Source organism: Trachinotus anak, unplaced genomic scaffold, assembly GCF_046630095.1.
Source record: "Trachinotus anak isolate AG129_WGS33_773 ecotype Australia unplaced genomic scaffold, CSIRO_AGI_Tana_v1 ptg000040l, whole genome shotgun sequence".
Classification (NCBI taxonomy): domain Eukaryota; kingdom Metazoa; phylum Chordata; class Actinopteri; order Carangiformes; family Carangidae; genus Trachinotus; species Trachinotus anak.
In genome coordinates, this window is record NW_027273891.1 from 527,708 (window position 1) to 543,420 (window position 15,713).

The following is a 15,713-nucleotide window of genomic DNA, read 5'->3' on the forward strand; positions in this document are numbered from 1 at the left end:
TTTTAGTTTCTCCGTCCATGTCTCTCAACAAAACTGTATATTTTTTTTAAATTATTTTTTTAATGATAATTTCTTTTACTGATTCAAAATATATTTTATAATTAATATGTATAAGTATATAAATAAAATGTCTGTGTAAACTGTGGAAGGGAAGTACAGACAGTCACAGTGAAGTTTTCAAAAACAGGTTTTATTAATGAATAAACATTCCAACATCAAGAAGCTGCAATACAAAAATAAAATACAAATGAAAAGAAAAAGGTTCACGACACATAAAAATGCTTTGTTTATGTCTGGATGCCTTTTGTAAAAATATGAAATAAAATTGATTTTCATGAAATTAAACTACATGTTTGTTTGTGACCTCGAGCCCCACCCACTGCGTGCTTATTGGCCCAAATAGCTGTCAATCAACTAACACTGATGACACATCAGCATTAGCTTTGACTTTGAAAAATTCAAACAAAAACATGAGAAGCTGAGCTCAGATGATTCTTCTGTCAACATGTGATGAACTGTAATAACCAGCTATTTCCTGATGAACATCTGCAGGACAAACTCACCTGCAAATGTTCTCCTGTTGTCTTTCCTGCAATGACCTTTGACCCCACGTCTTCAGTATTGATCCCTCCAGGTTTCAGTTTGTAGTTTCATGTTGAAACCACTGACGTCGTTTCATTCACATCTGGTTTTAAAACATGAGGATTCAAACTACTAATGTCATTTCAACATGTGGGGAACCACCATCGTCACGTCTCAGTCCTCCATCCTGGACCATATTTAGACATTCAGTGAGACAACGTCCAACATTTTCCAACAAGTGATGTCAAAGAAATCAGGCATGCTGAGAGAAAATGAAACTCACAGTGACACAAACAAAACTAACAAAAACAAAACACAAAACTGAAAATGCTTCGGCTCAACTGACAGAAGGAAAAAACAAGACGCCCCGCCCCCCCTACTTGTGTCCCTTGCTGGTCTTGAAGGACACCTGCAGGACTTTGTCTCCCAGTCGGTACCCGTTCAGGCTGTGAATCGCCATGGCAGCTTCCTCGTAGTTTGTCATGGTAACGAAGCCGAAACCTTTGCATTTGTTTGTGTTGAAATCTCGGATCACTTTCACATTGACAACGGCGCCGAACGGCCCAAACATCTGCCACAAGATGGCCTCATCTGCATCCTGACCTAGGTTATAGATGAAAATGCACCAACCAGAGGACGAGTTCCCTGAGACCCCGCCCCCTCCACCCATATGGTCCACACTCATTGGAGAAAACCTGGAATCAAACAGACAGCACGAGTAGGTAACAGGACAAAACAGGGATTACCAGAAACACTGTCCTGTAAGAGGCGGGACCAGAGCAGGAATACAGTGATGAGAAAATATAGTTCTAAATTAAAGGTTTGTTTGACGGCAGAAGAAGAGGGAAAACTTTCAAAATAAAGCAAACCCTATGACTAATAGTTTTTTTCTGTGGACATTTTTTTTACAACATCCACAACCCTCCTGAACCTCCTAATAAGTACCAAGAACAACCATAACTATCATGTAAAGGGATGGCTGCAAGACTTTTATTTTGAATTTTAAGAGGAATTGACGGGTTTCATTCCTGGCTTCAAATCATTTGGGGAAAACACAACACGTGACTCGAACTGATGAATCAGCCTGAAACAAAAATAAAAGTCTGTCTCTAATGGAAACAAAGGCCCTGGACAGTGTTTGATAAATTACAGGAAGTGTGCTGCTTCAGATGACAGTTATTGAGCAGCCAATCAGACAGTAGTATCTCTCATCTTTGGGCAGACAGGTGAACTGCTGCAGTTACCAGGTAAAAGCTGTTGGATGACCTGAACTCTTGAAGTACCTGAACCTCTGCGCCTGGTGATGGACGGGTCCTCCGAAGCGCCGTGATTGGCCGTGGTACATCTGTGACATCACCTGGGAGCTCCTGGACTGATTAGGGTTGGCAGCAAACTTGACTGTGATTGGCTCGGAGCTGCCAGGCGGGGTGTGTCCATTCAGGTGTTTGACGGCATCTTCGGCCTCAGCTCGCTTATCATACCGGATAAAGGCAACGCCCCTAGACAGACCTGAACAGCCAACCAGATTGAAGATAAGAGTCAGGGGTGAGTGGTGTATTTGGCCACATGACTGGTCACATGACTTGGTTGTACTGACCTGAGGCCTGGTCCACCAACACTCTGGAGTTGATGATGCGTCCGTACCGAGCGAACATGTCCTCGAGCTCCGGCTGACTCAGCGTCCTTGGCAGACCGCTGATGTACAGATTTGCATCTTTGATCATATCTGAACTTGGCCGTGCATACGAAACCTGAGGAAGTGATACAAAAGGTTTCAGTCCGTCGTCATAACGAGTCTTATAAACATAACCACTAAACAAAATAAAATACACAAGTTACATCCAGTCTTGCAATAAAATCCAGACATATTTTAAATAAGTTTATATGTTCATTAAAACAAACAAACAAACAAACAAACAGTTATCCATATTGGCCCCAAATAAATAAAAAAATACAAAATAAAAGCATCCAAATAGGCTCAGATCATTGGGCACTTTCGTCAAAATAAAAGCATCAATTTATAAAAATAAAAGTTCTGCACATTGTCACACTGAACTGAAGAAATTCACAGATTCAGTGTCGACATGCGTCGACGTTAAAAACAGGATATAAGAGTAAAAATAAAAAACATGACAGCAGAGTTTTAAAAATACCTTCATCCGTCAGACAGTTTGCAGGAGAGAGCGCCCTCTACTGTCCAGGGAACATAACACATCTATCAGTTGAGACAGGAAAATCAAAGAGCACCTGTGGCACTTTACCTTGATAGTTTTAGACTGTAGCCTCAGGCCATTGAGGGTACTGATAGCCCTCTCTGCATCACTAGGGTTAACAAAGTTAACAAAGCCGTAACCTAAACTGTGGCCTAGAGAAACACAAAGGAAAACAACAAAATAAAATAACAAAACTGTCTGTGGTACAGCTGCCACACATTCTGGATAGAAAGAAACATACAGAGGTCACCATCTGAACACAAATCTCAGCACAAAAGTCTCCAGTGTTTGAAAACAGTTCATTCTTCTGAACAAACCCAGAAAACTCAGACACAGGTCAGACCCATGAGGGTCAATCTGAACAGGTCGACCCTGTTCTGACGAGGTGGGTCAGAAACGACGCAATTTCTCAGACTCAGTGAAGAGAATCTGGTCAATATTCAGTGTAACTCTGGTTTATCAGTGACATGAATGAAACTATTGCAGAGTGGAGTCTGTACAAACGAACCCCCTGCCCATCACTGTGCTAAAGTGTGGCTGGACCTGGGGCAGAGATTCCTTCTGCTGCTGGCGCCTTCAGTTTGCTGGTTGTTTGTTGTCTGAGGGTCATGTGATAGATTTCAAGGTCATCTGGTGAAAACTGGACCTGGTCTGACACGTCAGGCCACACTTTTCTGGACTTGTTCAGGTCTTCGTACATTCATTATCAAAACTTTACAAACATTTTCAAAGCCTGAAAAATAAAATAAAACAGGTGAAACAGAATCAAAACATCTGTACATTCTTGTTAAATTCAGTTAAATTATTTAAAACAAACAGTTTATTGAAGGTTGGACGATATGATGAACCTACAATAGAGATTTTTCTATTTTGTCTTTACTGTGGTGTCTCTACCTTTTATTTGTCAGACCACGTTTTACATCAATTATTTATATAATTTATCATTTCTGGAGCAATGAGATGAAATATTGATTTTTAATTCACTGATTAAAACAGAAACAGATGCTTGTATAACACACATAAATATAAAACCAGTTAGTGACAGATTATTGATCCATATCGCCCAGCCCTGATTTCATCAGTGATCAGATACCTGTTAAACACTGTCGTCATTAAAATAAAAATGTAACAACAACAGTGCAGAAAGAAAAATATTCAGACACTGTTCAGAGGAAAATCACAGACTCGTCCTTTAAAACAGTGGTTCTCAACCTGTGGGGGGGGGTTCAAAATAAATGAAGTTATATTTTCGAGAAAGAGTTTTCTGTTAAATCACCCACACCAGTGACATCGTGTGTGTGTGTCCCGTGTGTGTACGAGCCAAGCTCTGCGTGCGTTCAACTGTGTAAACAGCTAACAGAGGGAGGGGGTTCAATCTTTTAGGGGGGGTGAGAATCACTGCTTTAAACAAACAAAAAAAAACAAACAAACACAAAAACATTAGACTTCATTAAAAACAAAGTAAAAAATGATTTAAATAGAAACAAAAATCAGCTGATCAGTGAGAAAAAAAAAACAGCTGCTGGAAAAAGAGTACACAGAGATACTGCAGGAAGTACTAATACAACTAGTACCACTAATACAACTACTACAAGTTATTTTCACTTGCAATATTAGTACTGTACTATAATGTATCAGAACCAGAGCTTTACAGTAGTACTCATACTTGCTATAGCTCTGTAGCATTGTAGTATTTGTACTAACTAACCTTAGTCGCATTAGGTTAAGCAAACAAAGTAGTACTACGGATTCTGGTACTGCTACACAGTAGTACTGCAGTAGTACTGGGGTCTGATACGTTAGAAGCAGCTGTTACCTTGAGTGTTGTGCTGCAGGTTTGTGTTGTAGTACAAGTACTCAGTCAGTGCAGCTATAGTACTGCAGCAGCAGTACTGCAGTAGTACTGCAGGGGGAGTTACCTGCCACTTTGTCCCTGATGAGTTTTGCCGACTCAACGTCGCCAACGCTACTGAACAGGCTGCGCAGCTCGTCCTGACTCATGCTCTGCGGCAGGTAGTTCACGATCAGGTTCGTCCGGGCGTCATCGTCCTCCATCATCTGATCACTGAACCCGTTGTCATACAGCTCCTGAGGAACACAGTCACCTTATTACATCATCAGCACACAGACAGGTTGAATATTATTGACACCTCTGTGATGTCATCAGTGACTAGTCATCTAAAGGAAAACATATTCAGCAAATCAGAGCACACCAGTCACCTTTCCAACAGCTCCTTTGGTGGCGTCTCTGACATCACTCTGAGACGTCTGAACCTCACACACCTGAAACAACACACAGGTGTTACACACAAACTTATAAACAATACAATACACACCTGAAACAACATGTACACCTTACAACAGTAAGGTGTATCTTTAATCTCATGGTCTCTTACGACCTCTCCACCCTGACAGGGTTGTTTACCTGTCAGGTGTGATACAGACTCTGGAGGCTGACACTCTTCAATCTCTTTTATCAAGACATAATTGATCTGGTCAGGAGTTACTGATTGACTCACCTTCAGGTACCTGATGTGTCCTCTTCTTAGTGCCATGGAGACGATTCAGGTGGTTCACTGTGTCTGAAAGAAATCAGCCTTTGTTATTGATCATGATTGACTGGTACTAAAAACCACAAGTATGAAACAAGATGATACCAAACAAGAAAAAGTCTAAACAGGTTGGTCTGGGCCAGTTTCTCCTGATGTCCACAGACCTGGAGCTACAACCTAAAAGCTACAACCGACAATCCTGATCACAGGACCTGAGAGTCCTGCTGCTGATGTGGGTCTGCAGCAGGACTCTGATGGGAAGCTGGTGTGAAGAAATAAGAGTCGTTGTCACATGAGACATTGTGGAGGATTTGGATAGAGGTTCTACAGCAATAACTGACAGCTGAGAGTAAAATCTGACACGATGAAGACAGCAGAGTCCGAAGTTTCTAATCAAGGCAGAGGAGACGTCGTTCCACAGATGGCAGGACGCCCTGAGCTGAGGTTCACCAGCCTGCAGCAGTTTCCCTTTATCTCAGCTTTCTTCCAAGCACTTACCTGTGGAGTCTGCATGGACTTGGTGGTGGAGGCTACCGCCAGTACAAATGAGGGAACAAAGACTGTGGACACCATCCCATGTATTTTGAACACTAAGATCCACCATAGACGCTGTGATGTACCGAAGATGCTGGCAATAATAAACCCGAGCAGCAAATTCATCGTGAACAAATAGAGCAACTTTCACAACAAGTGAAGACAGGACAGGTGGGCGGCAGCAGAGCCAAACACAGGTGCTCCTCAGACTTCATCAAACAAACAGCAGAACAGGTGAGGAAGAGAAGACGAGACAGATGGTGTCCAAATACGGGGTGAACCCAGCGGAGCCTCCTCCATCTTCTTCAGTAGAGGATCCATTTTCATGGTGAGTCATTATTGTACAAACACTAGTAGAGAGTATATTTGTCAATTTGTTCATTTTATCACTAAAATCTTGACAAGGGTGTCACGGGTGAGCTGTGACGTCATGAAACAGTGACATGTTTGAGTGTAAGCTCAAACTGATTATTCAAACCGTGGTCAAATTTGGTATCATTTACATCTAATTTAAGTGCAGGTTTGAATCCGGTTTAAGTGAAGATGGCTGTATGTACTTTGAGACCTCACAGCGGCCGTTTAGGTTTGATGTAGTTTCAAACTGAATTGTAAATCATCATCGTGTTGCTCTCAGATTAAAACTGTAGAGACAGAATAAAAAAATAATGACCACCTTCAGTGGCAAATATGAACAAGTAAACGTTTGTACCACGAGAAAAGAAAGAACGGAGCAAAGAAACGTTTCTGAAACAAACGGAACTTCTAACGTTGTCGTTACAAACGCGACTAAAACGTTCCGAACTCTGAATCCGGGACAGGTCCGAGCCAGACCCAGATTCGGACCCTGCAGACAGTAAGTCTAACACCTGCGGACTAAGGTGGACAGGTGAGCTGTTTGTGTTACCTGAGGGTGAAAAAATTAAAACTATGAAAGGCCACGCGGCTAACACCGTGCTAACAACGTTAGCCGCGCGGCCTCACAAAGAGGCTAAGTGGCTAACATGCGGCTAACAGCCCTTACATCGCTTACTTGTAACTATGGTGGACAGGTGGTTCAGTCTGAATTCTGTCTTATATCGACCCACTGACGGATGCTGTGCTGGTGCTAAGCTTACACACCGACTTAAAAACGGCAGATTAGCTGCTAGCTGCTCCCCGCTCCGCACAAAGGAAACGAACTCACGGGAAATATCGCGGGACCGCAGATTCTCTTTTTCTGTTACGTTACTGAAGGACGACTAGCTGATTAACGCCACCTGCTGGGCCCACTGAGAAAGACACAACAACAACTACTGTGAATTTACACTACTACAACTGCCAGTGTGTATCTATACTGCGACCACCACTACTACTACTACAGTGTATTTATACAACAACCACTACTAACTACTACTGTGTACACAGCAGTCTGAGAGGACAGGGGTCCCACAGGACCTCAGCCCACTCCTCTTCTCCCTCATCACCACGACTGCAAACCTCTTATGCCAGTAACTCCAGCATAGTGGTAGGTCTGATCTGAGGTCTGCTCACACACAGTGATGAGTCAGGTGACAGGGACCAGGTGAGAACCACCCAGACTTGAACATGAACAAGACCAAGGAACTGATTGTGGACTAGAAGGACAACAGCCTGCACACATGCCCCCATACACATTCATGTGTCTCCAGCTGCGGGTCCAGATCTTGGAGGACCTCTCTCGGTCCATGAGCTGATCCTGTCTCATAAGGAAATCACCACAGCAACTGTACTTTCTGAGAACACTAAAGAAAGTTCAGTAGTCTCCACAGACATTGGTGACTTATTATTTTTAATAAATATGAAAGCTTCATACAGCTGGTTCTGACGTTTGAATCAGTTTTTGTTTTATGAATTTTTATTTTATCAGTAAAGTATTTTGTTTTTGTTTTGTTGCGTCTTTTTCAAAATTGTTTTTGTGACGCCAGGACCTCGTCTCTGTGACATCACAGGTGATTTCCGCTGCGGAAGTCGGGGCTGCATGTAAACAAAGCGGCGATGAAGAAATTAATTAAATAAAGTTAAAATAAAGTAGAATTTGTTCAAACAGACCAGTGGCGGACAGTCAGAGATATGGAGCTCCGCGGTGACTGAACCAGAACCAGAATCATGTCCATGGAGGATCCGTTCTTCGTCGTCAAAGGGTCAGAGCCCCGTGCTAACCAGGCTAACAGGGCTAAAAGCTAGCGTTAGCCTGGGAGCGCCGATCGATAATCGATATGTTCGCAGTGGTAGGAAACAGTAAAACTGTAGCTTAACAGCAGAGGGATCAGTAGCAACCTAGCAGACATGCCAACGTTAGCAAGCAGTGTTTTTTGAGTGAATTAGCATGTTAGCATAAAGCTCATCTTTTAATAGGAGTCACTCTCAAGAGTTTAGTTTAATGGAGTCCAGCGACAGTATAATACAACTTTAGGTTTTATTCTTTGTACTCTGATAAAGTGTTTGTGTCAGTGTGACGGAAAAAACAGATTATTTTATTTAATATTTATTCTTCATTACATCATTAATATTTATCCATGATATCATCAATTTTATATTTGTTCTTTGTTACATTATTCATATTTATTCTTTGTCAGATAACCCCTAGAAACCTACAGCCTGAGTGACAGTTTTACAGGATCAGAGTAGCAGGACATCTCACTCTGGTTGTTTTTATTTTTCAGTGTTTTTAGGGTCTTTCTATGAAAATGTTGATTCAGTTTTTTATTCATAGAGTTAAAGGACCGACAGTTTTAAAGTCTGCATTAATCCAAACCTCAGACATCTACTTAAAGTTTGAACACCATCTGAAACTGAGTCAGTCTGATCAGCAGTCTGCAGCACTATGTGGATTAAAATATTAAGTTTGTGCTGCAGTTCACTGGCAGGCATTTAAATTTTTTTAAATTTTGTCCATCCCAATTTTTATCACTGAGGGTGGATTGAACAGGGTCATTCATTGCAAAATTTTGGAATTAGCAAGTACTTTGTGAGAAATAAATAACTGAACAATATATACAGTTCTGTCCATGTGTTTGATGTGAATCTCACCTGTTCACTCTGCCCTGCCTCGCTGGTCTAACATGATACTGTAGTGTATAGTGAAACTATAATAACAGTGTTTAATTACCTTATTTATCAACATGATGTCAGTCAGTCACATTCGATCTCATGTATTTTCAGGAGAGAGAGAGAGAGAGAGAGAGAAAAAATATATGTTTTACCCATTTGAAATACTAAAAAGATGAAATAAAATAGAAAATGTGTTTATTGTGGCAGACCACCACAAATAAATCAATGTATGGGAAACCCTGGTTTTATTTGTAAATCTGTGAGAGGCTTTTCCCTCTATGATGTTTAGTTAACACAACAGCATTGTTATTTTATGTTTGTTAACAGGGAGGTACAGAAGGCAGTGAATGCAGCACAGAGCCTCCATCACAGATGGAGTGAGCTGCTGCAGGAGGGGGGTGGAGCCTCCAAAGAGGAAATGGACTGGACTACCAATGAGCTGAGGAACAGTTTGCGGTCCATCGAGTGGGACCTAGAGGACCTTGATGAAACTATCAATATCCTTTAAACACAGAGAATTCACCTGAGCTATAGCTGAGGTCACATGGTCAGCTGGCATGATGTCCACTGTTTTTCTCTGAGGCCAGAGATTTTAAGTGTAAATGAATGTGTTTCTTAACAGTCAGTGAATGCATCGTTGAATCAAATCCAAAGAAGTTCAACCTAGATGCTGCCGAGCTGTCAAAGAGGAAAGCCTTCATCACCAGCACCAGAAAGACAGTCAAGGTAAACTTCAAGTTAAAACACACTCACCTGTCTTTAAAATATTGACACCTGCTCAGGTGAAACGGGATCTGATCTGATCTGATTGGCTGCTGACTGTTTCTCTTGAAGGAAATGAAAGAACAGATGTCGAGTCCGGATGCTGCCTCCGTGGACAGAAAAAACAAACAGGTGACTGTACACAATCAAGTCAGTCATTTTCATTAATGTAGTTCTGACTCATACCAGAAGTTTTCTCAGGTCTCTCTCCATATAGAGCAGGTGTACACTGTATCTTTATTACAGAGACCAAACATTCCCCTGAGCAGCACCTGGTTACAGTTGAGAGAAGAAACTTCCCTTAATAGGTAGAAACAATGAACAGAACCAGACTTGAGAGAACGCGTGTTAAGAGAAAACAGCATAATGCAGGTTCCACATAAAGATGTCTAATAACTTGTAAACTACCAGACCACAGGCGCATTATTGTTTTATTTTCTTATTCAGATTAGGTCATTACATTACCACCAAAACCTCCTTAGAAAACCCTGAAAGCTCTTCAGCGAATCTCTTAAGAGACCCACTTCCCAAGAATCATGGACCCTCCAGAGATCCCTTAATCCAGAGAGACTCCTGATATCTGAGGTTGAGGGACACTTTCAAAGATCTTTGAAAGACTTGAAACCTCTTCAGAGAACTCTTGGATCACCCATGAAACCTTTATAAAACCCCTTTGAGTCTCATTGAGTTCAGTGACCTCAGAAACCCCCTGGAGACACCTTGAGGTCGGGGGTATGGTATTTTCCTGGACATCCCTTGAGGTCAGAGTGAGGGTATGGTAGGTCCCTCGAGATCCCATGAGGTCAAGTTGATGGTATGGTAGATCCCTGATGTTCCTGGAGGTCAGGTTTAGGGTATGGTAGGTCCCTGGAGGTTCCTGGAGGTCATGGTGAGGGTATGGTAGGTCCCTGGATGTTCCTGTGGTCAGCTGTGGGTGTGGTCAGGTCCCTGGAGGTCAGGGTGAGGGTATGGCAGGTCCCCAGACGTCCCTTGGTGGACATAAAATTGCAGCTGATTCAAAATTTCTCTGTTTGTGTTGTTATGGTGTCCAGGCCCTGCTTGGTGAACGTGGTGCTCATGGTCCGGTCTGGCAGCCTGGTCCTGATAAATACAGGCGACTGGACCGCCAGCTGCAGAATGCCAACTCTCAGTTTATAGAGGAGCAGCAGGTTCAGCAGCAGGTACAGTAACACCTGATCAATAAAACAGCCAATAGCAGGGCTCTGGGAAGTGATGTAATATCAGTATACAAAAATCTTGTGGATACTGCAAAAAAAAAAAAAAAAATTTTTAAACGTAGTCTGTGGGTTCAGATTAACGATTAAATGTACGTGTGTTTGTTTTAGCTGATAGCGGAGCAGCAGGATGAACAGTTGGAGCTCGTGTCGGGAACCATCGGAGTCTTAAAGAATATGTCAGAGAGGATCGGCATGGAGCTAGATGAACAGGCCGTGTGAGAACCCAAAGATTAATTTTCATTGAGAACCCTCTACCTTTTTGATATGTCATATGTGTTGGACTGATGAGACAACCTTATTTAGTTTTGAAAAGGGGAAGGGACTTGTCAACAGGAGATGCTGAATGTTTTTCCTGCAGGATGTTTTTAGGCCAAAATTTGAGCCACATCTGTTTACCTGAGTTACTTCATGTTCCTGCAGGATGCTGGATGACTTCAGCCATGAGATGGACAACACTCAGTCCAGACTGGACAATGTCATGAAGAAACTGGCCAAAGTCTCCCACATGACCAGTGGTAATCTGCCCAGCAACACATACTGTCACCCTCAGTGTTTCTATGAGAGCAGCAATAGAAAATAATAATAATAGTTTTAGTAGGAGAACAGTTAGGTTTCAGCTCTGATATGAATTTTTCTCTGGTTTTAGGTTTCTGACCAGATTAAAGTCTCAGATCTTACACCTGGTACAAAGCGCAGCACAAGTGTCTTTGTTAGTTTTAGACAGACACAGTTCTCTTCGTTAGTTTCAGACTGACACAGTTCTCATTTTCCCATTCAGCACCCAAATTGTTTAAATAGCAAATACACCCATGGGCATGTTGGTCTTACAAGGAGGTGTGGTCAGGAGCATTGTTGGTACATTGCTATGTTGAAGCAGGGGAAAGTGATTGACCAATAAAAAAAAAAAAAAAACCTGGTCTTAAGTCATCCGTCCATCCATTTTCTTTTGCTTATCTGGTTATTCCAGCTCCTCCTGGGAGATTCCCAAGGTGTTCCCAAGCCAGATGGGATATATGTAATCCCTTCAACATGCTCTGGGTCTACCCAAGGGTCTCCTCCCAGGTGGACATGCATGGAAAACCTCCAAAGGAAGGAGGGTGTCATTCTAATCGTATGCCTCAACTGGCACCTTTCACCGTGAAGGAGCAGCGACTCCAAGCTCCCTTTGGACGTCTGAGCTCTTCCCCCTTTCTCTAAGGCTGAACCCAACCACCCTACCCTGCTTGTATTTGTGATACTTGTACTCCTTCATTTGGGGTAGCAACTCACTCCCAATCCGGCACACTTCTCACCTCAGCTGTACCTTGAGATCCTGTCCATGAATATCACAAACAGGATCGGAGATGAGGGACAGCCTTGGTGGAGTCCAACACTCCCAAAGATGTGTTGGACTTTGTGCCGAGAATACAGACACAACCCTCACTTTGGTTAAACAAGGACCAAGTGGCTTATAACAATGGGCCTGGTACCCCATACTCCTGCAGTAACCCCCCACAGAGTCCCCCGGGGGACATGGTCGTAAGCCTTCCCCAAGTCCATAAAACACATAGACTGGCTGGTGAAACTCCCATGACCCCCTCAGTACTCTTGCAAGGGTAAAGAGCCAGTCCACTGTTCCACGGCCAGGACGGAATCCACATTGCTCCTACTAGATCTGAAGTTTCACATTCATTTGGATCCTCCTTTCCAGCAGAGTTACCTACCCCCATAATTGTCCAATAATGTCCAAAGCCTTCAGCATTTCTGGGCAAATCTCATCCACACCTGGCGCCTTGCTGCTGAGGAGCTTCTTAACTACCTCAGCAACCTCTGCCAGGGTTATGGATGAGCCTTCCAGTGAGTCTTCCAGCTCTGCCTACTCCATGGAGGACACATTCAAGTTCAGGAGTTCCTCAAAGTGTTCTTTCCACCACCCAACAACATCTTCAGTCCGGGTCAGCAGTTCTCCTACTGGACTGAAAACAGTCAAGCCCTGCTTCCCCTACATTGCCAGAACCTCCTTGAGGCCAAATGAAAGTCCTCCTCCATAGCTTCCCCAAACTCCTCTAGCTCAGGCGCCTTACCTGCTAGAGAGGTGACATCTTAAGTCAGTAGCGCACTATATCACTGTTATTTTAAGGGCACACAATCAAGAGAGTGGTATGAGCCTATTTTGTGGCACAATGTGCAAACACTTGACTTTCACACACACAGTGAGCTGAAAATGTGTGATATTTGGATCAGTAGGTGGAACATTATTCTTTATAGCATTTTGTGTGTGTGTGTGTGTGTGTGTGTGTGTGTGTGTGTGTGTGTGTGTGTGTGTGTGTGTGTGTGTGTGTGTGTGTGTGTGTCAGTCAAAATCTATTCTGTGTGGCACTGATTGGTTTATTGTATGTATGTCTCCATGTGCTTTTGACTGTTCAGACAGAACCCTCTGTGTGTCTAATGTGATCAGGCCTCAGTATTGATCAGCTATCAGAGACGGTGTCACAGTTTAATCAATAACTCACCTGTATGAGAGAGTCACTGTGTTCAAATTGAACCTTCTCAGACTGAAGCTTTAACAGATGAGAGATGTCAGGAAAACTTGCACTGCATCCAGTTAGTTAGTGATAGTTATAGTTAGTTTTTACTGTAGTTAGTTCTAGTTAAGGTTAATTATAGTCAGCTATTGTTACATATAATGATTGATATTTAGAAGTTTTAACTAATAGTTGTTAACGCAGTAGAGTATCACAGATCATTGTCAGTGGTTGTAGTTAGTCATGGTTAGTAATAGTTATAGTTAGTTGATAGTTACTGTGTCCTTTCAGGTCATCATCAGTGGTTGCAGTTATAGTTTATTATATTTATGATTGTGATTAGTTATGGTTTATAGTTAGTTATTCACATAGTTATAGTTAAAACTATAATTATCAGCTGAGCTAATTATGTGCTGAAGCTCAGAGCCTGAAGAACAAAACATGTAACTGTCCACATACTTACAGTTTGGACTATATAGTTAGTTATAGTTAGTTTTAGTTATAGTTATCAACACTCTGTGTCCTTGCAGATCGCCGTCAGTGGTGTGCAATTGGCGTGTTGCTCGCCATCCTCTTTGTTGTCATCCTCCTCTTCTTCATCCTCTGATTAATGCCTCCTCCTGTCAGCACGAAATTCATAATCCTACTGAATTCTACTGGACTCTACTGGACTCTGCAGAACTCTACTGGATTCTTCTGGACTCTACCGGAGTCTTTACCCTCTGATTTGACCCAATCAGTATAACATACGACTCCCCCTGTCCTTACACCCTTGAATCAGATAAGGACTCTGGACTCTCCTAGACTCAACTGGACAGATATTTGTAATGTTTTGATGTTTTAGAAAATTATGTTTCAGTTTCTCCACTTTAACTCCAGTTCAGCTCCACTTTAAAACCAGTTTAACTCCAGTTTAACGCTACTTTAAAACCAGTTTAACTGCAGTTTAGCATACTTCAGCATTTCTCCATTTAAACTGTGTTAAACTTGAATAGCACTTTGAACTCTGTTAACTCCAGTTTAAGCCTGGTTCAGTGCAGGTTTAACTCTAATTTAAACCACAGTTTAATCCTGGTTTGACACCAGTTTGTGTTGTGGGATCTTGTTGATCTGAAAACACTTTATTGGAAAGTAATGTAATAACACTAAAACTTTGTGTTGATGTTTTTGTTGTTTACAGTTTGTTTTTGTTTTTATTGACTGATGCAGTGTTTGAGATTTTATTTTTTATCTTGGTTTATTTTATTTTTGTTTGTTTCAGCAGTTCATTGATCAGCGGACAAGTGTTCTTAATTCTAATCACACACTTTCTGCTGCTTCACAATAAAAGCTTTTCACAGGGAACCTTTGGAAGGCTTTTAATGTGAAGGAGCAGCAGGAAGTGCAGTCATGAAGGTTTGTGAGACAATGAACAGCATATTTGACATAAATTGGCTGAAATCAGGTGAACAGGTGAGCTGTTAGACGAAGCAGCAAATCACATTGTCCCACATCATCAGGTTTATGGTACGCATGGTGGGAAAATCTTAGCTACACAAACTTTTACATGACGACTGCAGGAGATGAAACATAAAATACAAGTTATAATATTTCACGTTTTGATATAATAAAACCACAGTGTTAAGAACTGATGAGAATGAAACTCATTAAATACAGAACTGTACATTACAAACAGACTCATCAGTGTTTTAATCTGTTTGAAATCTGCATTAGAACAAACACTAACATATCATAAATCCATCCAGTCATTCAGCAACAGATTTCACTAATTCAATATTTTCAGATTTTTCTTTCAGGGGAAATGTGACTTTTCATTTTTAATAGTCTGTGGTTTCTGTCACACTGGACCGTTTTATTTTTTTGTTTATCCTTCAGGTTCCTCTGATACTGAAACTGCAGAGGTATTCAGTGTTTTGCATTTAAAAAGAAATCAGTGTTCCCATTCATATTTCTGGAAACAAAACCAACATGGAGCCCTGCAGTAAGAACAAAAACAACAACAATAATAATAGTAATAGTAATAATAATAATTATTATTATAAAAGCCACTCTCTTTTGTGCAGAACGCATCAATAACTGAATTACAGCTGAATGAAGACATTTAGTTTGAAGTTAAACTGTATTCGTGGATTTCAGTTATTTCTGTCTGTCTTTATTTTATTTTGTCAACATCAGCAGTTGAGTGACGTTTTGTGCCTACAGGGGAATTTTATTTCAATAAACTGACCTCCCACCCACAGGAAACATTAAGCTTCAGTT

General features: G+C 41.6%; 2 protein-coding genes across 5 annotated transcripts; one reads left to right on the forward strand and one right to left on the reverse strand.

Annotated features, from left to right (window-relative positions):
* Nucleotides 1-169: 169 nt before the first annotated feature.
* On the reverse strand, nt 170-7,111 carry LOC139615028 (ELAV-like protein 1). Of its 2 annotated transcripts, XM_071472804.1 has the most exons (8): nt 6,912-7,111; nt 5,315-5,377; nt 5,016-5,078; nt 4,715-4,883; nt 2,844-2,947; nt 2,180-2,333; nt 1,866-2,091; nt 170-1,277 (listed from the first exon to the last, which is right to left on the reverse strand). In XM_071472804.1, the coding sequence occupies exons 2-8, from the start codon at nt 5,348-5,350 to the stop codon at nt 959-961; spliced, it is 1,071 nt and encodes a 356-aa protein (XP_071328905.1). In that variant the 5' UTR covers nt 5,351-5,377; nt 6,912-7,111; the 3' UTR covers nt 170-958. The 2 variants fall into 2 exon arrangements, with proteins under 2 accessions (XP_071328905.1, XP_071328906.1); XM_071472805.1 differs by lacking the exons at nt 2,844-2,947; nt 5,016-5,078; nt 5,315-5,377; nt 6,912-7,111 and having other exon boundaries at nt 4,715-4,854.
* stx6 (syntaxin 6) lies at nt 6,076-15,698 on the forward strand. Of its 3 annotated transcripts, none has more exons than XM_071472806.1 (8): nt 6,076-6,209; nt 9,278-9,447; nt 9,582-9,676; nt 9,785-9,844; nt 10,765-10,893; nt 11,059-11,165; nt 11,371-11,465; nt 13,985-15,698. In XM_071472806.1, the coding sequence occupies exons 1-8, from the start codon at nt 6,139-6,141 to the stop codon at nt 14,059-14,061; spliced, it is 804 nt and encodes a 267-aa protein (XP_071328907.1). In that variant the 5' UTR covers nt 6,076-6,138; the 3' UTR covers nt 14,062-15,698. The 3 variants fall into 3 exon arrangements, with proteins under 3 accessions (XP_071328907.1, XP_071328909.1, XP_071328908.1); XM_071472808.1 differs by lacking the exon at nt 6,076-6,209 and adding an exon at nt 6,630-6,767; XM_071472807.1 differs by lacking the exon at nt 6,076-6,209 and adding an exon at nt 7,831-8,040.
* The last annotated feature ends 15 nt before the right edge of the window (nt 15,699-15,713 follow it).